Raw genomic sequence first — 27,884 nt, 5'->3', positions numbered from 1 at the left:
TCAATTTTTATAGACTTTGACACGTTCTTATTTTGACTGTTTCAGAATTGAGAAATACGATAGAAACGCAAGTGAATGAGATCAAGTCGCAAATTGAAAGTAAGTGCAGCCTCCAATGAGCCTATTGCATCGCGCGGTTCGCGAGAAAGATGACGACGACGTCGTACGTTATCATCGGACTCGTGTCCGCCCTGCTACTCGAAGGAGCAATGGAGGAAGGGGTAGCGGAAGAGATAACGAAGCAACGAGAAAGAGGAAAACTGATACGTGGAGTCACCAACGTTGGAACGCCATCGTCGTGCCAATCAATCCGAGATCAATTTCAACATTCGATTGGTCGATCATTGCTTAAAGCAAAGTGAACGACGAAAATGAGCCAGAAGATATCCCAAGGATTAAAAAAAAAAGGATTCTTAAAAGATTTTTCATTGCCGTCACAACTTCGGAAATCGAAAGAATCCTGTCGAGGATTTTATCCTGCTTAAGATTTGACGTTAAAAATGACAGAAGAATTATTATCTTTTACGCAGAGAAACGTTAAACGAACTGAAATTGAGAGAAGATTACTAACTGAGCATACAAAATGAAAACCTAAGAATGGATTCAATTCTAAAAGAAATCTTTAAGAAACTTTAAAATTTAATGCTGGTAAAATGTATCGACAATTCCAGTAAATTCAAATGTAATCATCCATTACAGGAACCTAATAATAAAATAACTCAAAACAAATATATATTACAAATATTTCAACAAAAGTATTAACTAAATAAACAGCAGAGCATGCTGTTAAATTTATACAGTAAATACCAGAAAATCAGAAGACAAAATAAATCCACAGAATAAGGAATGAGATTAAAAGATGCTTGTTGAGAAAATACAAAAACTAATTCTCTCGATACTTACGGCGAGCAAATAAACTTCGAATCCTTAAAGACGGAAGAAATTCTCGACAGATGACCTGATGTTTTTCAGCGCAAAACGAAGAGATCCAGGCATTGACGACATTGAAGAGAAATAAAATTGATCACCAAAAGAATTCGACACAATGATTATTTTGAAAAGAAGCACGAAACAAAAAATAGACACGGTATGTCTTTTGAAAGAATGAAGATCGTGTAGCTAAATATCGCGGAGAAGAATTAGAAATCCAAAAGCTTAAGCTCATTTGATTCGGAAACAAACAATATGATAAAAGAAAAGAATATGTGTAAAAAAAACAAAAGGAGAGATGACTGAAATATTGTCGATCGTCGATGGTGTTCGTGAAGGGAAAATTTAGGGGGTAAAAAACGATGTAATCGACGATGAAGAAAAAAAAGGAAAAGAGAGAGAATGCTGACTCGACCAGAGTGTGATTTTTTTATGTAATTGTTGCAGTTAAAACGAAGTGTGAAGTGATGTTGTTTTATATAGGATAATTAGGTGTTCTGTAGAATGTGTTTAGATGTAGTATAGTTTATAACAAATCAATTATCTGGTATGACGAGTGAGGTATCTAACTGTAGATACTGAGTTATTTTCTATTTATAGTTGGTCTAGGTATTCTATAGTTATATGGAGAATTTTTGGCGCAATTTGGTGATTTAAAAACTATTACTTACTACAACTATTGATTATTACAGGAACTAATGATTCACTCTTTAATTATTACCAGTATTAATGATTTGTTTATCTAGATATTTTATGAAATATCTAGTTATTCTGTATTTCTGATGATCTAGTATTGCGAACGCTTCAGATATGTTAATTGATTCTCGGATAGGGATATAGTATATAGAAATTTTTAGAATGGTCTCAGAAATTTTTTGAAGAAAATTCATCGAGGCTTTCTAAGTTTCGTATCCGACGATTATAATTATAGAGTCAGTCACAGTTGCCGTACGACGATTACGGTTTTTGCATACCTAGCTAGGAAATAACAAGCGTGATTCGTGCGGTGACCAATTAGCTTCTCATTTTTCCGGAAATAAAAGATACGTAGCAGGAGGTGCTTCTTGCTACGTGCAACTATATTGTTGTTATTATGGTCTGTGTGCAAGTCGGTCAGACATCGGCTGTCAAATGGGAAACTTCGGAAGCAATTACATATTCGAATATGGACCTCGAAACTTCCCTATTAGATGGTCAATTAACAGCTCCAACGAATGCGTCGTACAAAAACTGTACTATGCTTTACATTGCTGCACTTATAGTCTGACTGTCTTTATTTTAATTGCTCTCCTCTTCTATCATATTTATAAATTCTTCTTATTTTAAATAATAATTATTGCTGCTTTTGACTGTAAAACTATGGGTTGCTAGCTATATATAAACTTCTTTAATCATGACGTAAAAAGGCAAGCTGTAACATCGTGTAAAATAAAACTTATTAGTAATCCAACTAAAAATTGGCCTCAAATGCAAAATTACAATACAAAACTAATTATATAAGAGAAAAATACAAAATTAAAATTTTTAGAATTATAAAAATGTAAAAATTAATGAGCGAATATTCGAGAGTGACACTATTAATAAAAATCAAGAAGTAATAATCTTACAAAATTATCTAATTCTATCGTCGATTAATCTACTAATTAATTTATATCGCCGATGCTAATGTTAGCAAGCATATTGATTTTCACTATTTGTGACCAATGTCCGATTTATATCCACTCTTAGTACACATACACACACAATTATTATTATACTACTACCATTATACACTGTTATATTCACTATGGCTTCACAGCATATTGTCTTTTCATAATTGATACAAGTGAAATATAATACATTGAATGGACAAGATGTGCAATAAACATATCAAAGCCAGCTATATTTACGCGTTTAGTACGTTTAAGTTCAATTTATTGATAATAAATTACAAGTGATTTAAATCCACTAATCTGATCTATAAAGTACATGCAATATTGTTTTAATTGGTTAATTGATACGATAATTTATTTCTTCGCTAGCAGTCGATGTTTTATAGTTAAACGCTAATCTCTTTTTTTAGAAATAAAAATTTAATTATACATAATGCCGCGCTATCTGGTCGCGCAGCATACGACTCTCGAGATAGATATACACTTGCAAAAATATCACGTGCTCGAAAACGCCAGGTGCAGGGCGGGATATTTAGCTTCTCTCGCTCGTTATAAACAATAACGATAAAGTTTATATATGTATGTATATAAACATAAATGAAGAAAAAAGATGAAAGAAGCAAAAAAAAGAAACGTATGTTAGCGCGTTAAGTTTTTAGGGAAGATTTTTCGGATAGTGAAAAAATAATAACAATTGTAGTTGAGTTATGTAGTTGATAGAAGTTCGTTCGACGACTGTTTTAATACACTAAGGAGAGAAGAGAGAGAAGACGGTGATGAAGGAGTTCTTATTATTATTGTTATCGTTATTATTAATAACGCTACTATGATTATTAAAAATTGCTATATACTTACAAGTGAACACATCGAGCGCCACGGCAAATCACCACGAAATGCGAATAATGATAATTACTATAGTCCTCGCTCTGCCATTCGTCTAAAAATTGCAAGAGATTGTAATTTAATAAGACAAATAGTAATGGTGAAAAATACGATATCAATACAAACATTTTATTAAATTCGAAAACAGAAGAAAAGAAGGTCAATACGATTTAACTAATGAATTAATTAGAATTAGATTATTGGCTTTGCGTGTTGTTTCTTCTAGATTTTTTAAATTATTGATTCACTCCATATTTTTAAATATTTTATTACATCTGGTTTAACATTACAAAAGAATTGTTATCTAGGTATAGATTATCGTTTCGAGATTATTGTGTTAAAACTATTAGGTTACTCGTCCAGAAGTTTATTATTGCGAGTTTTAAATATCTGTTTTGTTGTTAATTTTAAAATATTTAAAAACATTTTTATATGTATTTTAAGAAAAATTGTAAATTCTATGGTAATTCTTAAGATTTTCAAAAATTGTTATGTTACATTAATATTAAAATTTAATTATATTAATGTTAAATTAAATGCAAGTAAAAAAGTTTCTTTTGCCTTAGCTAATTTTATTTTTGTGCGGAGGTCACATCTAATTTTTTAATTATTTGTAATAACAGACACACATGCACACATATGTTGGAATAGGTATGCCGTAAAAATGAAAGCAGAGATAAACAATGAGAGGGAAAAAAGACGTTTAGTATATTGTAGAACCATTTTTGTACAGAAGACAGAGAAACGAAATGTATTTTCTTATTTGGACGTGTTAAATTCATATACATTCTAACATTTCCTTAATCCTCGAATGAGAGGGGCATGATAGAATGAATTAATAATACATTCAATTCGTAAATGATAAATAACAAATTGATGATAAAGTGATAAATTGGTTTTACCATTGACAGGGTGAGGTCAAAATGCTCTAATGATAAAATATTATAGTATCTATGTATATGCTTGTTCTTTTCAATTTTTATTTATTGACTTACTTTGTTAATTAATTTTATGAGTATTTTTTAAACTTTCTAAATTTCTACTAAATAGCTCGATAATTGAATTTCGTGACAAATTTTCATGATTTTTATGACTTAAAATTAAAAGTTTTCTTTATTTGATTATCTAAACAAATTGTATTTGATATAAGTTGGATTTTAAAGCTTAAAAGACTGAAGTTTAACAACAAAGTTAGTAGTAGGGCGCATGGAAAAAAATAATTGCGAATGAATTGGATGTCACTCTATTGATTTATGGTTAAATAATAATTAAATTCTTATTCTAGAAATATGATTACTTCAAATATGTTCACTTTCGGTCTCTTTCTTTTAAACTTGTCTTTTATTTTATTTCTTTTATTACTATTAATATTACAGTTTACAAACTTAACTACTTTTCCCTTGTATCGCCAAAAAACTCCGAATTTCTAGAAATTTTTAAAACATGCTGCTTTTTAATGTTTTTTATTTCTCCTTTAATATCAATCCTTCTCTTTTTTTACTCGTTATATTTGACTATTTTTTAATTTTCTTTCTTTTGTAATTTCCTGTTTAATTTATAGTTTTGTAATTGGTATTTATGTATTATATTTTATCTGTATTATTTATTAATGTATTGTAGTGTTGTATTTTTTAAAAAATTGTACAGTAATTTTATAATTTGTATTTTAATTACCATTTTTACAATATGTGTACTATTTTGGTTGTTGTACAGAGAGATCTGAGGAAACTCCCTCAGTTTTATGAAATGCGCTTTAATTTATTTTTATTGTTATTTTTCTGCGTATTTTCAGTATTTATTTCGCTGTTCAGTCGATGATTTTTTTCGCAATAATATTGTAAAAGAAAATGTCAGTGATCATGCTTACTTTGCAAACACTGCAAATTGTTATGCGTAACTCTCACAACATTATCTTCATGGACGTTTAGCAGTTTCATAAAGCAAAGTCGGACCCTTCGGGTTAAAACCTAAACTCGGGTAAAATTATGTGTTTGTAGGATTTTTATTTTATGATATCCTTTAAATATTTTGTTCTTAAGAAATTAATAAAATAAATTTTGGTATAAAAATAAAAGAATAAGTAAATAATAAAAATAAATCAAATTTTATTATATATCTACAAGTTATACTATTATATGTATTTCATTTTTCTACAAAACATTTATACAAAATGTCATTAATCTTGTCTGAATCCGAAAAGATTTAGGCTCCGCTAGCCAAGGATTAATTATCGTTGAACAAATAGCAATATTCAATGAACGCAAACAGAGCGTTTCGCTGGCCGCATTTATTCCGCGCTTTCATCGTAAAAAAACCGCGAACTTTCTGCAGCAATTCGCAGAAAGAGCAGAACCGCTTCTGAAGTTCGCCAAGTTCGGCGACGACCGAAAGTTTTGCAAAAATCGCTGACAACGTGCTACCTTCTTTTTTCTTCTTCTCAGTTTTGTTCTTTTCAACTTGACTCTTTTTCTCTCTGCTATCTCCCGTCCTTTCCTTCTTCTCTCCTTTCCCTCCTCCTCTCTCTCTCACCCTCTCTCTCTCTTCCTCGGTTTTCAGAGCAAGAAACTCCATCATCCGATGCGACTCTGCAGCTGTTTGTTCACGAAAAACAAACCAAAAACTTTTCTTTCAGCATTTGACTTATCCCCGTTCCCCTTTCGATCTTGCTTGGGAGACGAATGGGGATTTTCATAAGTTTAAAACTGATTTGTGGTCTTCAAGATCACGTTCTAATCGAGAGACATGATTGAGAAAAAATAGTCATAAATTAGATACGAATGAATTAATTGCTCTTGGAGAGATTGAATTTGTAACTTAGGGGATGGTGTAGAGCAATTGTGTTATAGGGTTATATTTATGGTAAATTGAAATTGATCAGATTCTGAAATTACATCACATTTTTTGTGAAAAATGTTATTTTATTATATTTATATAAATATCTGCATATGCAAAATTTTTTATTTATTTTTTATTAATTGTTGTTTTGCTATATATATATTATTATATTTTAATTAACTGACGTAAGATTTGTCTTGTAATAATACAATAACGTAATATGTTTGTTATATGCAATTATTTATTAATTTATTACTTATATATATTTTTTATTTTATATATATTTGTTTTATTAATTAATTTATTTTACTGCTATTTTTTTAAGATATATATTTATTTGCATTAAATACTAATATGTAATTTCGTGAATTAGATAAAGATTTATGAAAACATACAAATTAGCTGCGTATATGGGATCATAGAATTAATCAAGTTTTTTCTATACACATTTCGTCTCATACAATTACAAATTAAATCATTATTATACTTATTTTCACTATATTAAACATCCTATATCTACAAAGAATGTTTAGAAAAGATAATGGTTCAAATTAATATATAAAAAAGAATTTGTTAAACCAAGTAAAAAAATCTCAATCAAAGAGGATCTGCAATCTTACCGTTTTCAAAATATACAAAATGTCACGTGTAGAAAATGTCACGTTGCCGGTTATAGTGAAGGCTAATGTGTTGACTGTGACATTTTTTTCTAGGTTTAATATATTCAACTATTCAACATATCGATTTTTGAACCATTATTTTATAAACATTCTGTATCTATAATATTTGCAACTACGATTGTCTTTGCGTTTTTCTACGGAGTTATGCAAAAAAAAGAAGTGATCTTGACTGACAACCAAACCTCCAACGATTCGCGCACGAGAATCAAGGAGACGATCGACTAATATATCCAAGACGCGGAAGAAACAAAAAATTATTTTTTGCAATATATTTTTAAATTGTACTCGATGTGTAATCTTTCATCTATCTATCGATATGCATGTCAAATTTCTACTCCGCTTCACGTGTCTTCTTTATCAATGTCACTGACTGGCTGATCTTCTTCGTCGCGCAGCTTATTGCTCTCGTGTAACTGTCTGTCTGGCTGAAGATCTTCGAAAATTACCCTGTAACGGGTAATTCGTTCCACGATTAATCCCAAACGGCGTAATCAATATCGGAACCTCTCTAATACAATTTCAAAGAAGTTGAACTCATCGTCATGCGCTTCGTTCATAGATAATTTCTGTGACATATTATAATATTATTTATTTACAAAAATTACGTGAAGTATATAAAGATTTAAAGTTTATTGTATAAAAGATACGAGATAAATAGCAATTAAAAATTATAATTTTATTCTATTTTATTAATTATGTTATTGTTAATCCTATTTATAATTATATTTTTGTAATATTATTGACATTAATATTATTTAAATATATACTTATACTAACGATAATAATTATATTTATCGTCAATTTCTTAATTTTAGGATTAATATAATCAAAGAAAAAAAATATATATATTAATACAACACACACAAATATATACATATATATATTTTGTTATCAGAGTTAGAAAGATAAATGAACGACGAGGTCATTTTCGAAGATCCGGTCTCGGCCGAAATTTACGCTCTTTCCTGTAAATCGTCTTGCGTGTTTAATCATCCTGATTAACTCTCATAACTGCAAACGGAAGATTTATAGATTCTTATTTCATTGTCAAGTTAACAAATTGATAATATTAGATACATTATGATAAAAAGTCTTAATTTTTTCTTGGAAAACTTATAATTCTTATATAGTAATATACAGATATTATATGACACAGATATCTTCTTTATATTTATACGGAAATTTTTTTTATTTATGAATTTTGTCATAGAATAATATTTGATTTAATTTCTCAAATTGCTATACTTTCGTAGTTATGAGTTTTTAATTAGGGTACTGACACCGTTGCTATACTCTTCGAACATCCTCGCGATGTACCCCGCCGTTCAGATTATATCCAAAGCGATGTTATACTCGAAGTCAATTACTCAATATAAATCGATTTACCGAAGATATATGCATATACGTTGTCTCGTATAATTTTCAATATACGCAGTATTTATCTGTTGTAGGTGTGTAAGTCGAATATATTCACAAATTAAGATCTCTACAAGAGAGAGCATTAACATTTCCCGATATATTAAAATTTATAAGACTATTTTATAAATGTTAATGTGAAACACATAACATTTGATGTTTTACGAATATGATTCCTTATACTCTTTTTCTATTTTCGACAGAATTTTTATAATAAGGTTCTCTGGATTCACAAGAACATGAGAATGTTAAAATATTTAGATTCAATAAACAAAACAATTAATTATATTTGAAATTTGACCAAAATAATGCACATATTAAAAAATCCCAATATCTGGATACTAGTAGACCTTCGAATACTGGAATTAATGCTCTCGCTTGTAGAAAGACATATGGCGACACACTTAAAGGACCAGGAATGTTCTCCGGAACAAACTTTAATCTACAATTAAAAGCGGATTATAACTAAAAACATTGACACCCAATAATTTAACTCTTTAGTAAAAAGTAGACAGGCTTACCATGACTGAAACATTATCCTGGTCTACTTAATTGTAATGGCCATTTAAATGCAGCAATTAACAGTGACGTAAAATATTTTGCTTAATCGCTTTCTCTCGTCTCACTTATCGCGACTTATTCTCCTGTAATCGTAATGGTCCTGCATTAATCTCTATACTAATCTCTCTATTAACTGCTGTTGCTCTAGAAAACTTTTGATGTGTCTCTACGTAGCACGTTTAAATATATGGGAATCAATGTTAATACATAATAAACAAATATCTCTCTCTATTTTTTCAATACTTAATGTCTTCGTTATTTAATTTTATATTTTTTCTTTACTTGTATATAACTATTATGTTTTAATCTTTGAAACATGACATATAAGAAAGCAACTTATTCATTTTCCGCGAGAGAAATGATCATTAAAAGTATGGAATCGGATTTCATTTAATATTAATTGTAAATTAAGAATGAGTTTGACTTATAAAAGTCGGTTAAACAGTCCCCACAACTTTTGATTCCCATATTAGTTAAAATGTTGTATGTGAAATGCATGCGCTCTTCGTTGTAACGATGTTGTTCTTGCTATGCAAAGGACACGAAGGCTAAGCTGAGTGAAATGCATTGATTAATTATCGTACTTGCGCTTATCTGAATTTCAGATTGATGCAAATGTATCTCAAGTACATGTTATTTGAGAATGCTAATTTCTCTCTACAGTTCTTTTTTCCTTTCGATGTCAGATGTGGTCTGCTTTGTTACTTCGGGTGTTAATTTCAATTTCAAAGAAAAATATATCTGAGATATATCATGCTATTGTGAATAGTCCGTTATAAATAAGGTGAAAGTTTGCTTTATTGGATTAACATTCTATAATATGTTAAAATCGATGGTTCATATATTATTAGATATTTAACTTACAATTTTTTATAATGTTAAATTCGATATGATCAATATTAATTTTATATTAATATATTTACAATTAAGTAAAAAAATCCAAACTTCTTATGTCAAGTATTTGCAAGGTTTAACGAATTTTGTGAAATTGATTGATGCATTCACTATCTTTCCTTCGAAGCAAAACAAGAATTGTTTTCGTCTTCAAGATGCTATTCTCGCTCTTTACAAAACTTAAAACTAATTATATTAGTTGAATCTTTTCAAGAAATTATGTTAACGATCAACTTATCAAGCAATTAAACTTAAAAATTAATTATATTTTATATTACTTGGCTCTTTTCAAGAAATTATGTTAATGATCAACTTGTCATACAATTAAAACCACATGTACATGCCGAGACAAAAACGAGATTTATAAAATTCCATAAGAAGAACAAATACAGAGGTCAGTGTAACTCCAATTTTGAAATGATTGTTCAGAAATGGAATCTCGAAGACGAAAACATCTCGCTTGCATCGAAACTTCGCTGTTCAATGAAAAAAATGATGTGCTCTTTCTCTCAATTCTATTGGAGATGAAACGCAATATGATGTATTTTCTCTTGATCGGATATTTAGCTCTCTCTGTAATTTTTCCGTAGTGTCACTTAATTATAATGTAATTACTTACGTGTAACGCGTATATACGTTGCGTTGCACCCTACTTCTCTATTCTATACTTAATCTATGTAGTAAAATAGAAGAAAATATGAAGCAAAATGTAATGGCATGTAAAGCAAAAGAACATCGAATATTCGATGTTGTCGCTGATGCCGATGTTACTGCTGACTAATGTCGTGTGTCGTTGTTGTTTCTTAATAATCAACATTAACCCTAAACAATATGAGAAACTGTTATTTCGCGATTTTGAAATAAGTCATTAGAAATCAATATTTTAATTACATAATCCATAAAAAAAAAGTTATATCAATATTACAAACAATTATCATTATTGCTCCTATTATATTAATTATATATTTCATTATTATATATTTCATCTCTCGTTACATGTTAATATTTATTAATTTATTATAACTTTATACTTATCACATTACCAACAAAAATGTTATTAAATATTTCCTCGTTAATTTGCTTCTGCAAAATAAAAAACTAAGAAATAAAATAATTTCTTTGAAACTAGATTCATTAAGTAAATCGAAAGGTTCTTATAATATAAGTTATATTATTATAGTAGAACTTATAGTTGAATTATAAATTATATTGTTTGGGGATAATAATGCTCGTCGCCATGTCGCTAATATGAAAAGATCGTCGGAAAATTTCTGCAATTTCTCGAGGAATTCTCCGTACGATAGCTTAATGTACGATTAACAGCAAAAAATGAAAAAATTTCTACAATTCTGATGCATATAATCACGTTATTATTTTGAGTCTTTCTTCATTTGACCCATTTTCAATTACAACCATTATTTATGTCCCATATACAATTATAATTACTATTATGAATTGAGAACGTAGAGACTAACTTATATATTAGTTTAAATGCAATAGTTCTTATTTCCATTTATTTGTTTTTTATTTAATCACTAATTCGTAGCATTTTTTGAAAGAAAACACACGTATTTTTTCTGTATAATCATATTTGCATTCTTCTGAAATGCTCTCGGACTTGCTCAAATCATTTTTATGTTTATGTTTTATTGTCTCTCGTGCGTGCTGTGCAACATGTCGTGCTTGCGACAAGTACATAACTTTCATACATTAAAGAAGAATCTAACACTCCCTTTCCCTTCAGCCACCCTAAGCCAATCTCGCGTGGCACGTGGCACGTGATATATACATTATACATACATGTCAAAGAAGAAGAAACGCGCGACAATTTGTGTTTTGTAGATTTTCACATGTGAGAACCGCTCTCTAAATAATGCGAGGGGCACATCTCGCGCCTCAGCGTACCGAATATTTCTAATCTAATACCGATCGATCTATCGGCTGATCTACCGTGAAGCGAAGTTAGTTTTTGTCTCACTTCGCGACTGGAGGGAACACATAAACACAGATTGATTATGTAGACGATACGAGAAATTTGGTTAACGATGCATTGTATTCAGTACAAAAACGTTTATTAGTATCTGTGAGTAGTGTAGACATAGAATAATCTAAATTACGGTTTATACAGATAATCAAGGTAGGCAAGTAATAGAACGGAGCGGGCGTGTTTCCCTTTCTACAAATGAGGAAAGAAAAAGAATATAATACAGCTGCTGCTTTCTATACTTGTCTATTTACGTTACGTAACACGGTGATATTCAAATTTTCTACATTGTATTTAGGCTAAATACAAATCGTGTTTAACTTCAGCAGTCAAGAAGTGTCGTTGAAGTCACGAATTAACTCCTCTTCACCGATCGTAGGCCACAACATCTCATTGATCGCTCGATCAATTCCTCGAATCAATTTTTCTTCAATGTTAAATCATTAAAAAAAAAAATACTCGACGTCAATCATGGATTGACAATAGAACGGGTAAATCTCAAATGTGATCGGTCGATTCTGAGAAAAAATGAATAGGGAGGAGAAATGGAACGGCAAAGAAATTGAAATAAACTTAATTCGTGTTACATCCGTGGACTGAGGATTCGTCACTATAACGATTTGTAAATAATTAAACTTAAGAATCTCAAGATTCTCAGGATTCGATCTTAATGTCACAAACTTTAACGATAAATAATACTGATATTAGCCCAATCGACAAAATTGAATAATTTAAATATTCTATAAACTGAAAGTGACAAAAGCTCTTTTAAAGCAAATTTCAAGTTTCCGCACCTACGAGGGGACTCGACTTTTCTAAATCGCAAATTAAATTTCCGTTCCTCCATCTTCTACGTGCGACTAGTATCGATCCTGCTTGACTACTTGATAATCAAGGAAACTATTGAGAGGATAGAAAAACCAGTAATAATTCCTAAAAAAAAAAAAAAAAAAAAAGGAATGACCTCGTTAAGCCCAAATAGCGCCGAAAATTTTGAGGATCAAGGCGGCAGATGTTATGTTTTTTCCATGTACATAAAAATTTCTAGGGACATCTCGACCTACATCTTAACTCGTTATCGTTTTTACAATGATGGTTTTATCGTAAAACCGCAACCGAGAGCGAATACGATAAAAAAGTAAAATTACAATACGGGCGGGTTTCTCACTTCCTCGAGACGTTTGTATTTACGAAAGAGTTCCTAGATATGTCCTTTAGATTATAGAGGAAGTCTTTAGGTGAACTCTAAGAATTGTAGATGTTTAGATCCTCGTGGATAACATTGATTTTTGCGGATTAATTTGTGAATTCTTGGGTCTGTGAATTCTTACACCTTTGGAAGTGTAGATTGTTGAACTATTAGATATTCGCGCCATCCTAGGATTCATATAGATCCTCGAATTCTTGGACTCGAGAATTCCTCAGTTTTTAAATTTAGTTGCCTTGAAATTTTTAGCTTTCCTTTTGCAATCAAGTTGTTAGTTGAGTATTAATCCCGTTAATCAAGAGAGAAATAATTATTCGCAAAATGATTATTATTGAAATTCGATGATTAACGCACGATCTCGAGGAACACCGGGAAATTCGAGAACACCGACTTGGCTATTCAGATTCAGAGACAACGACACAGCGCATTATAAAGTAATAATGATAACTTAACGTTAATCGATTACTATTACGATCGCTCACATCGCGAGAAGTGATGACGATGATGATCATTGCGTACAGGTTGTCCTCGAATTGCCGCGTTCACTTTAAGAAATCATTTTAGAATAACAAATGAGAACAATAATAGAAGTTCGAATAATAGAACGTCTCGTAAGTTTGATATATTTCGACTTACAAATAACTCAAGTCAACGTACAGGTAATTTATGTCGAGCACGTTCGCGTAACGATTTCTTCTCGTTATTTGTAAGTAAAAAGCTATTTTCTCAGTATTTGAGCAAGGATTGTTGTGTTTGATTTTCTTTCTGGAGCATTAACGAGAAGAAACGCGATAGTTCGAGGATGACCGTGGTTAGAGAAGTTAGGCGTTAAGCAAGATACATTATTAAGAAAAAAGTTAACAAACCATATGTGGTTAAGTAGGTAGACTTTAGCTTTATACACAAGAGAGTGCTGAGGGAATATTCATGGAAACGAGAGAAAGGGAGAGTGAGAGAGAGAGAAAGAAAGAGAGAGAAAGAAAGAAAGAGAACTTTGTCGATGATTGTGAATGAATTACGAAAGGAAGAGCGTTAAAAAGACTCCGCATTTTCGACTGCCATTCGAGTTAGCAATGATTCGTTATACCAACATGTCCGAGCGAACTTGTGCGATATTTGTGAAAAGGTGTTATCGTTATTATCGCTGTCGCAAGAATTATATACAAGGCGTTCAAAATCAAATGTGTTTTTTTTATTTACAGATTCTTCAATTAATTTTGAATCGATTATTAAAAATTTAAAATGGGACGTTATTTTATTCATATATATATTTTATTTAATTCTTGATGTAACTGTCTAAGAGAAATTGTCTACAATTGTCTGTCTTTGGTTTTTTTATAAGAAAGAAATTATATTCCAACTAACATTTTTAATAAAGAAAAAAATCGACTGAATATTAACAACAGAATCTACTCGCAGATGAAAGTGGCGTTGATTGGACACCCTTGTATTGTTGAACGTCATATTACTTTGAAATTTACTTTTATACTAATATTACTTTCTCTAAAAGAATGAGAGAGAGAGAGAGAGAGAGAGAGAGAGAGAGAGTGCGTGGGATTATTATATAAGTTTCATAATATGGTAATATTGTATAAATATTTGAATTTTCCATGTTAATTCAAATATTTGAGGATTGTATAAATTATTTCAAATTAAACTTCGTCTAATGTTTTAATGTCTTAACATGAGCATTATATTCTGTCTTATATTAATCTATTAGGACACTATATAAATTAGTAAACAAATTATCATACTTACAGAATAAAAAAAAATTGGAAAAATTTATTTAATAACAAAATTTAATTAATGTAAGAAAAGTGGATATATTAATAACAACAAGAAATAATGATGTAAAAAATGATAATTTTATATATTTGTTGTTTAATTTCGCGAAATTAAATTTAGTTCCTTTTCTTATAAGAAACACATTAAAAAATAGAATAATAATCCAATAGATTGAAATAGACATGAAAATCTTTCGTCGATTTATATAAAACTTTCTGTCTTATTTTATAATAGTAATTGTCATATTTGTTCTTGACGATAGCGTACGTTCGATATTGTTGCGGACCAGACTCTTCGTGATTTCGTTAAACCAAGAAGCAATACTATTGATGCCTACAATTACTATTATCGAACGAGTGCTTAAGTAAATTACGATCAATCCTGGAACCTTAATGAAAGGTTACTAACTTTAATTCATACAAAAAAATTTGACATTTAATCATAAACACTGTTTCAAAAATTATAATTTAGTTATAATAAATAATTTAACAATATATATTGAAACACAAAATTTTTATAAATTATGTTTGTTATTATCAAAAATAATTAAGGTTCTAGGATTAACAGCGAAAAATTTAAAAACTTTTATGACAACTTTTCGCAGATCTGGAATATCTTTATAAAACAAAGTTAAACATCTCAGAACGTATCGTAATAAAGGGATCAGTTGGAAGGAATAAAGACAAAGGTAAAAGAATTAAGCTTGGATTATAATCTAATCTAATCTAAGAGATCCACGATAACTTGGAAATAAGTCTGAGCTTATTTTTCTTTTATGCGGGCAGATATCTGCGAAGAGATGTCCTTAAACTAAGAACGATTAGAATAAAATTATTTGGAGAATTTAGCAACACACTGAATGTAGAATGTGAGAAGGAGTGAACGAGAATCGCACGAAGCTTGCTCGGAAAATGAATGGAAGGTCGCGAATGATCTGAAGATTGTCTGGACTCTTGAAACTTATGAACAAATTAACTCTTCGAGTCATAAGTTTGTGCTTTGCTAGGGCTCTTGGGATTTTTCCGTTATATTTTCGTCCTAGTGGCGGTTATTAATTTTGGTCATAAAATCAAAAATCGAATATATCCTAAGGAATATATCCTAAGGAATATACATGATTCTTATGGCTATACTCACACAATTTAAATTTTAATTGATCAAGGTTTTGTGTTCTTAATTTCCAACATCGAATATTAAATTTCGTGTTAAGAAACTGTAAATATTGAATCTATCTATATTTCCCTTAGAGTTTGTTCAATTTTGCATTTACTTGATCTGACAATTAAGTTTGTAGACATATTCCTTTTTCTAAGCTGACAGAGCACACTAAAAATGACGAAAAATTACACGACAAGATACTCGTGTAATTTTTCATTTATCTTCAACGGTATTTCAATTAAAGAGTTGCTCTAGTAGTAAAAACATAGCTAAAATAAGTGTATGGATGCAGAAAAAGATTTTATTTTAAAAGACTTATTATCAACTTTACGAAAATGAGTTGCATTAAAATCTGAATAAGTTTTATCTAAACGGATTTAATTGTCAGACCATTTATTCTTCTTATGACTTGTTAAAGATTTGTATATATCCTTCGCTTTATGGAAAGCTGGGATTCCGAAATCCTCGAATCGGAGGACTATTTTGCGACAGATGAAAAAGAGAACGCTGAAGAGAAAACAGGAAGCTCGCGTGAACAAAGGAAGGTAAAAATGACAATGTATGGCGGAGGAATAAAATCCTTGTATAAAGTAGCAGTGCGTAGAGGCTAACCTAATCCATAAAGGAATGATACAAACGAGTTTATTGTTGAATATAATAATGTATTATGTAACATTAACAAAGTAAAAAAAAAATGGAAGAGAAAGAGGCGAATGATGATAATATTATATTGTTGTTAGATATATATATATTATATATATTATATAAAAAAAAAACCTTAGAAATTAAGTGACCACCCAACATTCACCCACACAAGTATACACTCTCGCAGGATATACAGGGTGTCTCGACGAAAATGTATTCCAGTAGAGGAGACGCTTACTGCTCGAGTAAAATTTGTGTTTGTTTTTTTCTAGCGATGACTTAATCTGAGATATTTGTTGAAAATTAATAAAAAGCAAAAATAATCAAGTATTATACTTTCTTATCAATCACATCGAATACTTCCCTGACAAAATCCTATTTTAGACGGAAATTAAAGTTTTTCTTTCAAGGAATCGTTTTTTTTTCTTCAACGAGCCATTGAAAAGAATCACAAAAAGATCGAAACATTTAACTTCTCTTGTCTGACGTTTAACTTTTACAACATACATGCCTTTTTTAGGTATGATTTATAGTTATCAATTACACGACCAGAACCGCATTTAGACTATTATTTTCCTTACTATTGAGTTACTTATTAATTCATTAATGTAAACGTGTTAAATTGTATTTATTGAATTATTGAATTGAAGTATTAAACTCGAAGTATTAAATCGATGAAGATATGGCGCAAATTTAAGAATCTCATCAAAACGTAACCGAGCGTTTTTGCTGTATGTGCGCATTATCGATTCTGTTTATGTAATGAAATTCCAATTTCGAAACATGTGTTAAGCAATTTTAATTGTGACACCATTTCAGAACCATGCATGCGACCTTAGTGAATGCGAAATCTCAGTACGCGTGAAAAAGTCTTTCAGATTGTCGTGTCGTTTTTTTACGCGTGTACGTGAATCTTTTACAAGCATATATTAAAATTTTCACGAATTTTCCTATATTTCTGTATAATTTCTTATACTGTCAGAATTAAATATGTACATTCTGTTTTGTAATTATATCGTAAAAAGTTTTCTCGTGTAAAAATATGTATATATAAAGCATAGAACATTTTTAGTTATTTCAGATTGATATATAAATTGATATCTAAATTAAAATAAAGGCCGAAAATCAACAGTAAAAATCAGACGAAAAAAACATTTTTGGAAAAATGAAATGTCATCAATGTGTTTGCTTGCTTTTGCAAGTAAGTGCTTTTGTCGCAAATTGCCTCGCGGAAAATTTGATACTTAATATAAACTTCAAGAAATCGATTGCGGTAACTGATCGCGCATTTCTCAGTTTTACTCTGGATCCTACAACGTTGCGGCGCAATGATCTTATGTAAGTATTTAAAAAAAGAAAAATAACTTATGAATATCGATAAAACATTAAAGATAACTTTCCCATTTATCAAAAATTAATATATTAATGATAATATTTTAATTAATCGTTTGTTAATGTTTCATGAAGTTTCCGTTAGAAATTACAATTTTTATTAGATATTTTAATCTTATCGAAAATTTTAATCACAGAGATTTTAATATTATTACAAAATCATTTTGTGTTATTACCAACGTCAATTGTGTGTTTAAAACTTGAGATAATTCTTTTACACATTTTCACCACTATATCAATGCAATTATAATTATCAAATTTGAGTTTTATTTATTACGTTCTACCTTCCTTTAATTAAAGATAAAAGAAAATACCCTCCTTTACATTATAATAATGTAACAATATAATAATTATAATAATGTGTTTATGTAAGAAAAAAATGTACATTATTATAATTCATATTGTTTAGTAAAAATATCGAGAGAAGCACAAATTTGGCGCGAGGCTTGGCACCTGCTTACATTCGGCTTGGAGGACCACAAAGCAATTTTTACAATTTCGAACAAGCGTATTCGCACGAGATTGATACAGATCCAAATGACATGTATTTTGGTAATATACGACGTTAAATATGTCTCTCTCTCTCTTTCTTTCTCTTTCTTGTAGATCTGAGATAAAGCCCAGGAACTTTTAGCAAAAAGAAAAAAGTATATATGTTTCAAGGTGTAAATAATAAAAACTTCTTAAATCTTTTAGTTCAGTTATTAACAAAATGTGTCTTTATACTGGTAATACGTGTCACTTATGTGGCAATTTCCTAATTTCATGATCGTATAACGGGCCTGACCGCTATGAGTGCATTGAAAGGATAGCAAGGATGCCAATGGAAGAGGACGATGCTGCAATGGCATAATGTTAATGTCGTTAATCTATTTTGCGGTTGCCAATATAGTTATATGCGCGTCCATTAGCTTTGATGGCAGGAGTGCCTAGTGAATGTTATAACGTCGCGCGTCGGTACAAGCTTTGAGATAATAGTACACGGTTACGAGTTGCGAAAGCGTTAATATTTGCTGATGCAATATTTAGATTATTGCATTCGCTAACAACGAATCAGCTGTCGAATCATATTTATTTAGATTGAAAAGTACGATATATAGTACGCGAAGAGAGTTGCGCTTCTTATCTAAAATACAAATATTATATACGCAATGCATTCGAATAAATTATAATTCGCTAATACAATTACAAATATACACAACCATTTGTAATTATTAATTCGTAAATTTTTAAATAGTTTATTTAATTAATTAATCATAAATGATAAATCAATTCACTAATTGATAAATATATTTGTCATATGTGTCATATTTTTGTCACAAACATACTTATATGTTTTGACATAAAATATATGTATCTTAATTTAACAGAACGTTTGAATTTGACAGGAACGCAATGGACAGTTATATATCAATGGGCGAAGAACGCCGGATTAGATGTAATTGTATGCATCACTCCTCAGTATATTGATAACGAATCGAAAACGGATTCCAAAGATCCTAGAAACATAGCGGAGCTTCTCTCTTTCAGTGATCGCATGGGTTACAATATTAGTTGGCAATTAGGCTATGGTAAGTTTTCCAAAAACTATGCTATTTTGAAACAATTAATAACAAATAAGATTAGATAAAAACTAAATATCTAATTACACAAAATTTTATAAATTTTATTTGTTACAAAATATTTAAAAAAAATAATAGTGTTTTAAAAGTATATATTTAATTGTAAATTGTCCTGAAAGGTATATTCACATTTTATTTACATTTTTAAAATATTTGAGTTGCTTTAAAATATTTTTGCTGTAGAATGTCAAACGAGATGCGACTTATCTGGCGGAGAACTGGGACAATATGTCGCCTACTTGCGCGAAATACTGAAAACTTTCCCAAGATATTCCAATAGCTTAATCATAGGACCAGACATTGTGGCATATAGAACGCCGCAACAACAGAGATATCTTCAGAATTATTTGCATTCAGCAAACTCTGCGCTTTCTGCGATTACATGGCATCCGTAAGTGTTTAATTTTTTTGTGTAAATGTTAATTATATAAAAATTCAATGAGAAGAAAATTGTATAAGTTAATCTCGAAAATTATATTTGTTTTTTCCTATATAATCTTTATAATAAATGTATAATATATGTAAGTGTAACATATAAGATATATTTAAAAGCTTATTTTTTACTGAGACAAAATATTATTATAATAAAATAATAACACGAAACATCCTAATAAAAATGTGCAATAAAATCATGTAATATATTAAAACAAAAGCTGAATCTTTCGATAAATTATTTAATATTATTTGATTATTATTTGTTGATTGAATTTTTGTCAATAATTTTAGCGATTTAGACAGCGTTTCTTTAAATAATGACAACATTTCCACACATTATAATTATGATAACATAATTGCTGAAAAGGATGAGATGTACAAAGTTATCAGTCGCGCGGCAAAAGACAAACCATTATGGATTGGTAAGAATATTATACAATTATAAATAAAGTAATAATGTTTGGAAAAGTTTAATTAAATTAAAATTTTAATTCTGTGTATTTATATATATAAATCTTATATTTATATAATTATTTGTAATATCGACGTTTGCATATATCGCTATATAGCGGAGTCAAAACCAGAAGAGAGCAAATGCCAATATCTAGGAGCGCTTATCTGGACGAGAAGACTTGGGAATGCTGCAAAGCTTGGAATACAAGTTGTGATGAGGCAATTGTCGGATTTATCTCAAGCAACTCCTGTAAGTTACTCATTAATGTAGACAAATATACAAATTCTATTCAAATTTAAATAAATTTTAATTACTTGTCAGATATATAGCTAGTATTATATTATTATATTATAAGACTGTAATATAATATAAAAATATAAACAAAATGTATTTAAGAAATTGTTTATTTTTAAAATGGGATAAGCAAGATACATAAATGAAATTATAAGAACTTTATTAACAATATCATTTTTCTTTATCAGGAATATTGGGTATCATTATTGTACAAGACTTTAGTGGGTCGTGAAGTCCTAGAAACGAAGTTTCAATCTGAAGATCATGTACACTTTTACAGTCAATGTACGAAACCCTCGGCACTGTACAGTAAAGGAGCTATTACGATTTTCGGCATAAACTTAACTCCGAAAAATGTGATTGCTAGTTTGAAAAATCTTCAAATCAAAATTCTTCACAAGTACATTCTATCACCAGATTTTGAGACTGGCAATAAAATGTTTTCAGAGTAAGTAATTTTGTAATGCACATGTAATATGTAAAGAAAGCACTTACTTTCCATAATATTATGTAAAAAATGTTGCTACAGAATATATTTTATTCAATATACAAATGTACACAAACGTTTTTGCGTACAGAAAACGTTGTACGTTTTCTGATATATGTTTTGCAGTAATAAAGTATGCAATATAGTATTCTTTTTTACTCATTGTTAATGTGTAGAAACAAATTTATCATTAAATTATAAAAATCATAATTTTTTCAGAAATGTCTTGTTAAATAATAAATCTCTACACTTAATAAACGACAAGGAATTGCCTGATATAAATCCAGAAATCATTATTAACCCTGACGGCCTTGAACTAGAACTTTCTTCTGGCGATATAGGTTTCTGGGTTATACCTAACGCAAAGGTAAATTAAAATTACTTCGTTTGTGTACGTATATCTAATTTAATAATATACCGATATCAAAAAGATATTAATTTAACAGGTAAAGGCTTGCATTCGTTCTGAAGAGGAAGGAATCGAGAACAATACAGTGAAGAAATTATCGAAGCGACATGAAAGTGACGTCCGACAAGATAATCAAGAAGAAAAAGAAGATGAGTCAAGTATAATAGAAGATGATGTAAGAGAAAATATGAATCAGTCAAATTTAAAAAATCAGAAGATTTATGAGAAACAAGACAGAAAAAAACAAAAAAACATGGAAAACACTAAAACTAAAAGTCAACAGGATGTTTGGAATTTTAAATTACTTGCACAAATAAGAAAAATTTTACAAAAACAACTGCAAAAAAAGAATAAAAAAGAGCCATCAAATTTACAAAAATCATTCATGATCGATTTGGGAGAAGAACAAGAAAAGTCATTTGAGGAAATAGAAAAACAGCAAAAGTTAGACAAAAAAGATTTAAAAAAAACGGAAGTTAATGACAAGTTTGAAAACATTCGAGATATATTGAAAAAGTATAAATGCATTCTGCTGGAGAAGAAGGCTGAAATGAAAACCGAAGGTATCCAAGATCTCGAATCAGAAATTCAAAATATTGACAATGCTGTGACGTTAATATCAAAGATCGACGCCCTTCTTCTTAATAAAATTACTTCAAATGAGTCTATTATAAGTGAAATCAAAGATAAAACAAAGAACGAAGAAGAATCAATAGCTAGAATGAGTAAAAAATTAACAGAATATTTAACCGAAATAGAAAATTCCACTGAAACAAAGTCAAATATAATAAAGAAAATAGAAAAGTACTTTAATAAGTTCTATAATTTGCTAGAAAATGATAATTCAGCAAAGAACAGCAAGAATAGTCAAATTTTTGTCCATGAAGATTTAATGAAGGGAAAAAGATTTAAAAGACATCTGGATAAAAAATCAGAAAAATCGAAAAAAATCAGGATACTTAAAAAGCGCTCACAAATAGATAATTTAAAAGATTATATGTTTAAACAAAAAATAAAATGGATAAATGACGACGGAAAAAAACTAATTTCATCCGACAACTCAAAGAAAAACTTTGATAATAATGAGAATAAATATAATAATCTGCTTCAACGGAATCCTATCAAAAGATTTTTTAAAAATATTGCTTTTGAAAATGCTGCTCATCAAATCGATTATTATCAACATTTGGTCCAAGAACATAAAAGAAAAGAAAACGATAGTATCTACAGGAAGCGCTCTAAAATTGGAAATATGGAAAAATATCAAAGTTTAGTGCAAGAACCTGAAAGAACGAAAAGGGATATTAACAAAAAATTAGTCGAGATAGGTGTGAGGAGAGATAACACTTCCAGAAAACGTTTAAGAATCGACGACTTAAAAAATTATGCAAATGAGAGGAAGACAAAGCAGAAAGATGATATCAAAAGAGAAGGATTGTTGGTTCCATTCAATCCAAGAATTACTGATAGCGATGAAAACAACTTTTACGGTTTCTTTCGGCGAGATCCTATCAAAGGATTTCCTGAAGGTGATATTTTTGTGACTACGGGGGATTCGTTAGAGAAAAAAGAAAATGATTACGATTATGTTGAAGATGAAGGCAATGGTAATGACGATTTAGAGAAGGAAAACATGCAAAACAATCAAAAATCGATTTTAAGCCATACTGAAGATACTTGGGTTGAAAAAGTTGAAGATGATAACTTCAATTACATGCCAAATGAATTTTTTGAGAACATTAAATTAACTAATACAAGAATAAAAGAGAATTCTAAAAATTATGATGATCTATGGGAGGCAGAATTTCTTTCTGAAGAACATAAAAATAATAATAATAATAATAATAATAATAACGAAATTACTGCTGCAGAAGTTATTCAAAAGCCGTCTAACGAAAAAAAGGAAAGAGAAACGAACATGCAACACACACAGTTACTTAACTATTACGACGATTCCGAAAAGCAGGAATATGATCGGGACGCACTACGACCGGCTTCAAAATACTCGTCGATGCCTTTTGATCAACTTTCCAAAACACCAACTTCCAATATCAATTATCAAGCATCGAATGTAAAACTTAAAGAAGCGAAGTTGGAACCAGAAACAAAAATTTCTTTTTATGTACCTTCTCAAGCTTCTACTGCGAGATACAATTATGGTAATTATCAGACATCAAATATAAATCACGATAATATAAAATTAGAAGACGAAAAAAGCTTTGTTATGAAGATAGATAGTAGAGACGATATTAATGCAAAAACAACTCAATATTCTAGACCTACTAGTGTATACGCAGAACATCCTATTCATGATACAATTTTTCATAATGAAAGAAATAAAAGAAGCAATTGGGAAGCGCTTCGAAAGGTTTTTGCTGAAGAAATGATTAAGGAAGACGAAGAAAATGCGAGAGATTGCCACTGTAGGGTCATCCGAGCTTCCGATTCGCCGAAGAAGCTTTATTATCGTCGTGTAAAACGTAATATTTTACCTACAGCCCGATTTACAGATACTTCTTCAGAAAATAAAAGTACGAATACAAACGTTGCACAATCTAAGAAAAATGTTCAAACTCCTATGACAAGAGAAAAATACGATGAAATTATGGCGGGGGAGATACTTCCAAGTACAAGCATTATCGAGCCCGTTTCTGGAGAATTCGGTACAACTACGGAATCGGTAATCACAGATTCAAGTACACTGGATCATAAACTAAGCGATACGACGCAGGCGATTGATGTAACTTCAATATCAGAAGTGGACAATATTCCCGAGCAATATCATAAGAAATCTACTACTAATCTATTACCTATAGACTCAGCTTCAGAAATGTCTCTAAATAACAATAATTGTGTTAAATACGTCACAAAGGAAACGTTTTTTCGTTCCCAAACATCAGATGTCCAATCAAAAAATAAGACAAAGGCGTATGATTCTTCCCAAGTTATTTCTAAGATTCCTTTGGAAAATGAGGGCAATCGGGAAGAGCGTATTGTCTCCGTTACTAAGAACGCACAAGAAACAACCTGCGAAAAAGTACAAGACTTCATCAACGAAAAGGAGAAAGCCGACAATTCAATCTATCCAACAACCACCGAAAATCAGAAAAACAAAGAAAGGCACAACAATAATTATAAAACTGGATTGAACTCAATTAATTTCTTCAAAGAAACAGCAAAGGGAATTGCCGGGCAAGTGACAACGGAAACAATTTTGTCAAAACGAGCAGCAAATACAGCAAACGATAATTCAAAATCAAATAAATCCAAAACAAATTCAAAATTACTTCGAAACATACATGATAAACAGAATAGTGAATCAAAAGCTCAAATAGGGAAAGTTCATGTCAACACGAAAAGATTAAAGATTACCTTAAAAAACCCTCTTCTAGCATCGTTAGAAGGATTCACCAGAACCGAGGAACACTTGGTGAGACGCACAGAACAGATTGATAGGCTGAAAAAAAAACTGCACGCAAGACGGGAAAAATTGCTGCATCAATATCAAAATGAATTGACAGAGATTGCTGACGAACAAAAGAGGAATTTAAAGAGAAGAGAAGCATGGGAAAAACTTCGTAAAAGTGATGATTTTCGTCGATTGATCAATCAGAAAGCGTTTGTTGGAGTTCTACTAAATGACGATGTTACCTACGAAGATGACGATGAAAATTATTTAATTTCTATCGAACTTGTTCCTAAACAATATAACAATATTATGGATCAAATGAGTTCTCTTGACCGAAGGGATGTCAATCGAGCTGTGAGTAATAAAAAAGCAGGTGAATTAAACAATATAGATAAAAATCTTAAAGTAGATAATTTGGATTCAACGTTTGCAATAAATAAAAAAACAGGAGATTTTGGAACTGAAACAAGCATAAGAAATAAGGAATTCGCCAGTTCTGATAACAGAAAGAGAGATATAACGCATTCAAAAACAACTGAAGATGCTGAAGAAGTTATAAAGACTAAAAAATCTGAAAATGTTGAGCTGATAAAACATGAAGAAATTAATAAATCTTACAATTCAAATGACAAAGCAGAACACAATTTAAATATTAATAAAATGTCTAACAATAACATAACAGACGAATATGTTGAAAAAAATATTGATAATGATCTTAAATCGAGAGAACTTGGAAAAGAAAACATGCGGACACGGAGAGACATTGAAAAACTAATCGGCGAATATATGGGGCAAAATCTACAGTTCCGGTAACGTATTTTTTTATTTCTTTACTTATATATTTAATAATTAAAAAATTCACGCTTAATTTAAAAAGTTTATTCTTAATTTTTTCATTTCTTATTTTTATTAGCATTAATTTGATATTGTTCTATTCTTAGACTAATTGAAGCTGAAAATGTGAGAGATGAATTAAATCGTATGCGCATCTTTTTGAAGGAAGAGTCCTTGAAGGAGATATTTAATGATCGATCATCCCCTATCATTCTGGTGATAAAAAAAGATATACCATTAAGCGCTGATTTGTTCCGGAGATCAAAAAATGACTTAGTTTCTTCGAAGAGAGATTTCAAAGTTAATCAAGAGAACGAGAAAGAACGTGAATCAAATTATATCACTCTTATACCGATTAAAATCAAGAATATTTACGAGATGTTAGATGCAAAGAATGATGATTTGTTGGACATTTCTGAACGATGGGACGATCTGGATGTACTAAGAAAAATACCAAATTCAATGAATGAATATCTAGATAACGAATATCTAGATGACGAAGCATCAGAGGAATTTGAATATGAAGATCTTTCAAATCTGCAAAATGAGAATATTCCGGACAAAGAAACTTCATACGAAAATGAGCAAGATGTTTCTGTGGAAGATAGTGAAGCCGAATCGGAAAAAGATAAACAATATGAAATTATAAGCGACAAAATCGATAAGTATTTAAAACTAAAGAGCGAAATAGGATCTAATGAACGTGGATTGTTTTTATTGCTTCCCTGGAGAAACATGAAGAAACATGAAAAAAGGCTGAAAAGACAAATAAAAAATACGATCAATAAAGACATACCTGAAATAAAACGCGAGGTAAATATCTTAATCTAGAAAAAATTTATTTAAAAAAAATTATTTTAATAGATTATTTCTTTTTTTTTAAATTATGTGTTATTATTTTATAATTTATATTAATGAATGCAATATTCTCTTCTCGATATTATTAATACTATCTTATTTTAATACACCATTTTATTCTTTTACAAGGTTACAAGGCACTCACAATCGAACAAACCCATTTTGGCTAAAGATCTAAAAAATAAACGCATTAAGAGATATTTAAATAATAATATTGACCAAGAAGAAGAAGAAAATATAATAGAGACAAATGATATAAAAACAAATTATTTACAACCTCAAACAAATAGAAAAAATCGCGACGATCTTCTTGAAGATTTCATAAAAGCACATAAAAAGAATAATTTGTATAATAATGAAGCTTCTTCTTTAAAAAACGAAGACGAAGATATAATTATACCGTTAAATAACATTTCAAAGAGTAATAAAAAATTATTGCAAGAAGCAAAGTTGCGAAATCATATGGAATCTGTAGAAAAATTTGTCGATGACTCCGAGGAGAAATTCAATGACACTTTAACGCCGGATGAAGATAAAAATCACAGAAATGGGACTTCCGGAACTACTGGCAATGCTTTCTATACTGCAATTATGAATATAAAAGATTTTTTTCAATTTTCTCAAAAATTTCTCAAATATTTAGGCCTAAATTTTAAATAATTTTTAATAAAAATATAATTTTGCATATTATTGTATAATAACTTAAATTCTTAAAATGTATGTGAAAAATATATGCAATAATATATATAAAAATATCTAAACTATAAGTATTTACATATAATAATGCTTTATATTATTTAAACATATATTATTTATACATACACATATATGTATAAATTATTTATATTTATAATTACACAGGATCGTTTTTAGTAGTATAACAAGATGAATATAGAAGAAAATGAGATTGTACATGAAAAAATAATTAAAAAATGTAAAGTTTTTTGGTATATTTTATGAAGAAATGGAAAGTTAAAAAATTTGTTATTTTTCAATTTTTTATTGATTATCTTGAGAACAAAATTTTATATATTTCCATATTTTTAATTTTCATGTAAAAT

At 29.7% G+C, this 27,884-nt stretch overlaps 2 protein-coding genes across 5 annotated transcripts in view; both read left to right on the top strand.

Annotated features, from left to right (window-relative positions):
- The window catches only part of Cpx (synaptic transmission protein complexin), a 128,906-nt gene extending 111,947 nt beyond the window's left edge, over nucleotides 1–16,959 (top strand). For all 3 annotated transcript variants that reach the window (XM_071771175.1, XM_071771176.1, XM_071771177.1), the window contains one exon: nucleotides 46–16,959. In XM_071771175.1, coding sequence (XP_071627276.1) covers nucleotides 46–119 — 74 coding nt within the window. In that variant the 3' untranslated portion in view covers nucleotides 120–16,959. The remainder of the gene's footprint in view (nucleotides 1–45) is intronic.
- Nucleotides 16,960–17,107: 148 nt separating this feature from the next.
- On the top strand, nucleotides 17,108–27,877 carry LOC139808777 (uncharacterized). Of its 2 annotated transcripts, XM_071771172.1 has the most exons (11): nucleotides 17,108–17,967; nucleotides 18,431–18,573; nucleotides 19,410–19,592; nucleotides 19,827–20,034; nucleotides 20,370–20,500; nucleotides 20,648–20,781; nucleotides 21,015–21,274; nucleotides 21,533–21,680; nucleotides 21,760–25,940; nucleotides 26,073–26,778; nucleotides 26,953–27,877. In XM_071771172.1, exons 1-11 carry the CDS (start codon nucleotides 17,795–17,797, stop codon nucleotides 27,481–27,483), a joined length of 6,798 nt encoding a protein of 2,265 aa, XP_071627273.1. In that variant the 5' UTR covers nucleotides 17,108–17,794; the 3' UTR covers nucleotides 27,484–27,877. The 2 variants fall into 2 exon arrangements, with proteins under 2 accessions (XP_071627273.1, XP_071627275.1); XM_071771174.1 differs by lacking the exons at nucleotides 17,108–17,967; nucleotides 18,431–18,573; nucleotides 19,410–19,592; nucleotides 20,370–20,500 and having other exon boundaries at nucleotides 19,896–20,034; nucleotides 26,953–27,875.
- The last annotated feature ends 7 nt before the right edge of the window (nucleotides 27,878–27,884 follow it).

The sequence above is a fragment of the Temnothorax longispinosus genome, chromosome 2, assembly GCF_030848805.1.
Source record: "Temnothorax longispinosus isolate EJ_2023e chromosome 2, Tlon_JGU_v1, whole genome shotgun sequence".
Lineage (NCBI taxonomy): Eukaryota > Metazoa > Arthropoda > Insecta > Hymenoptera > Formicidae > Temnothorax > Temnothorax longispinosus.
This window is presented reverse-complemented; position numbering and strand designations above follow the sequence as displayed.

What these genes read in the sequence shown, in the direction of transcription:
- LOC139808777 (XM_071771172.1), top strand. Translation starts at nt 17,795, where the DNA reads ATGAAATGTCATCAATGTGTTTGCTTGCTTTTGCAAGTAAGTGCTTTT. An exon ending in AGACAAACCATTATGGATTG is followed by an intron (nt 20,501 to 20,647) that starts GTAAGAATATTA and finishes ATCGCTATATAG; the next exon opens with CGGAGTCAAAACCAGAAGAG. An exon ending in TACCTGAAATAAAACGCGAG is followed by an intron (nt 26,779 to 26,952) that starts GTAAATATCTTA and finishes TTCTTTTACAAG; the next exon opens with GTTACAAGGCACTCACAATC.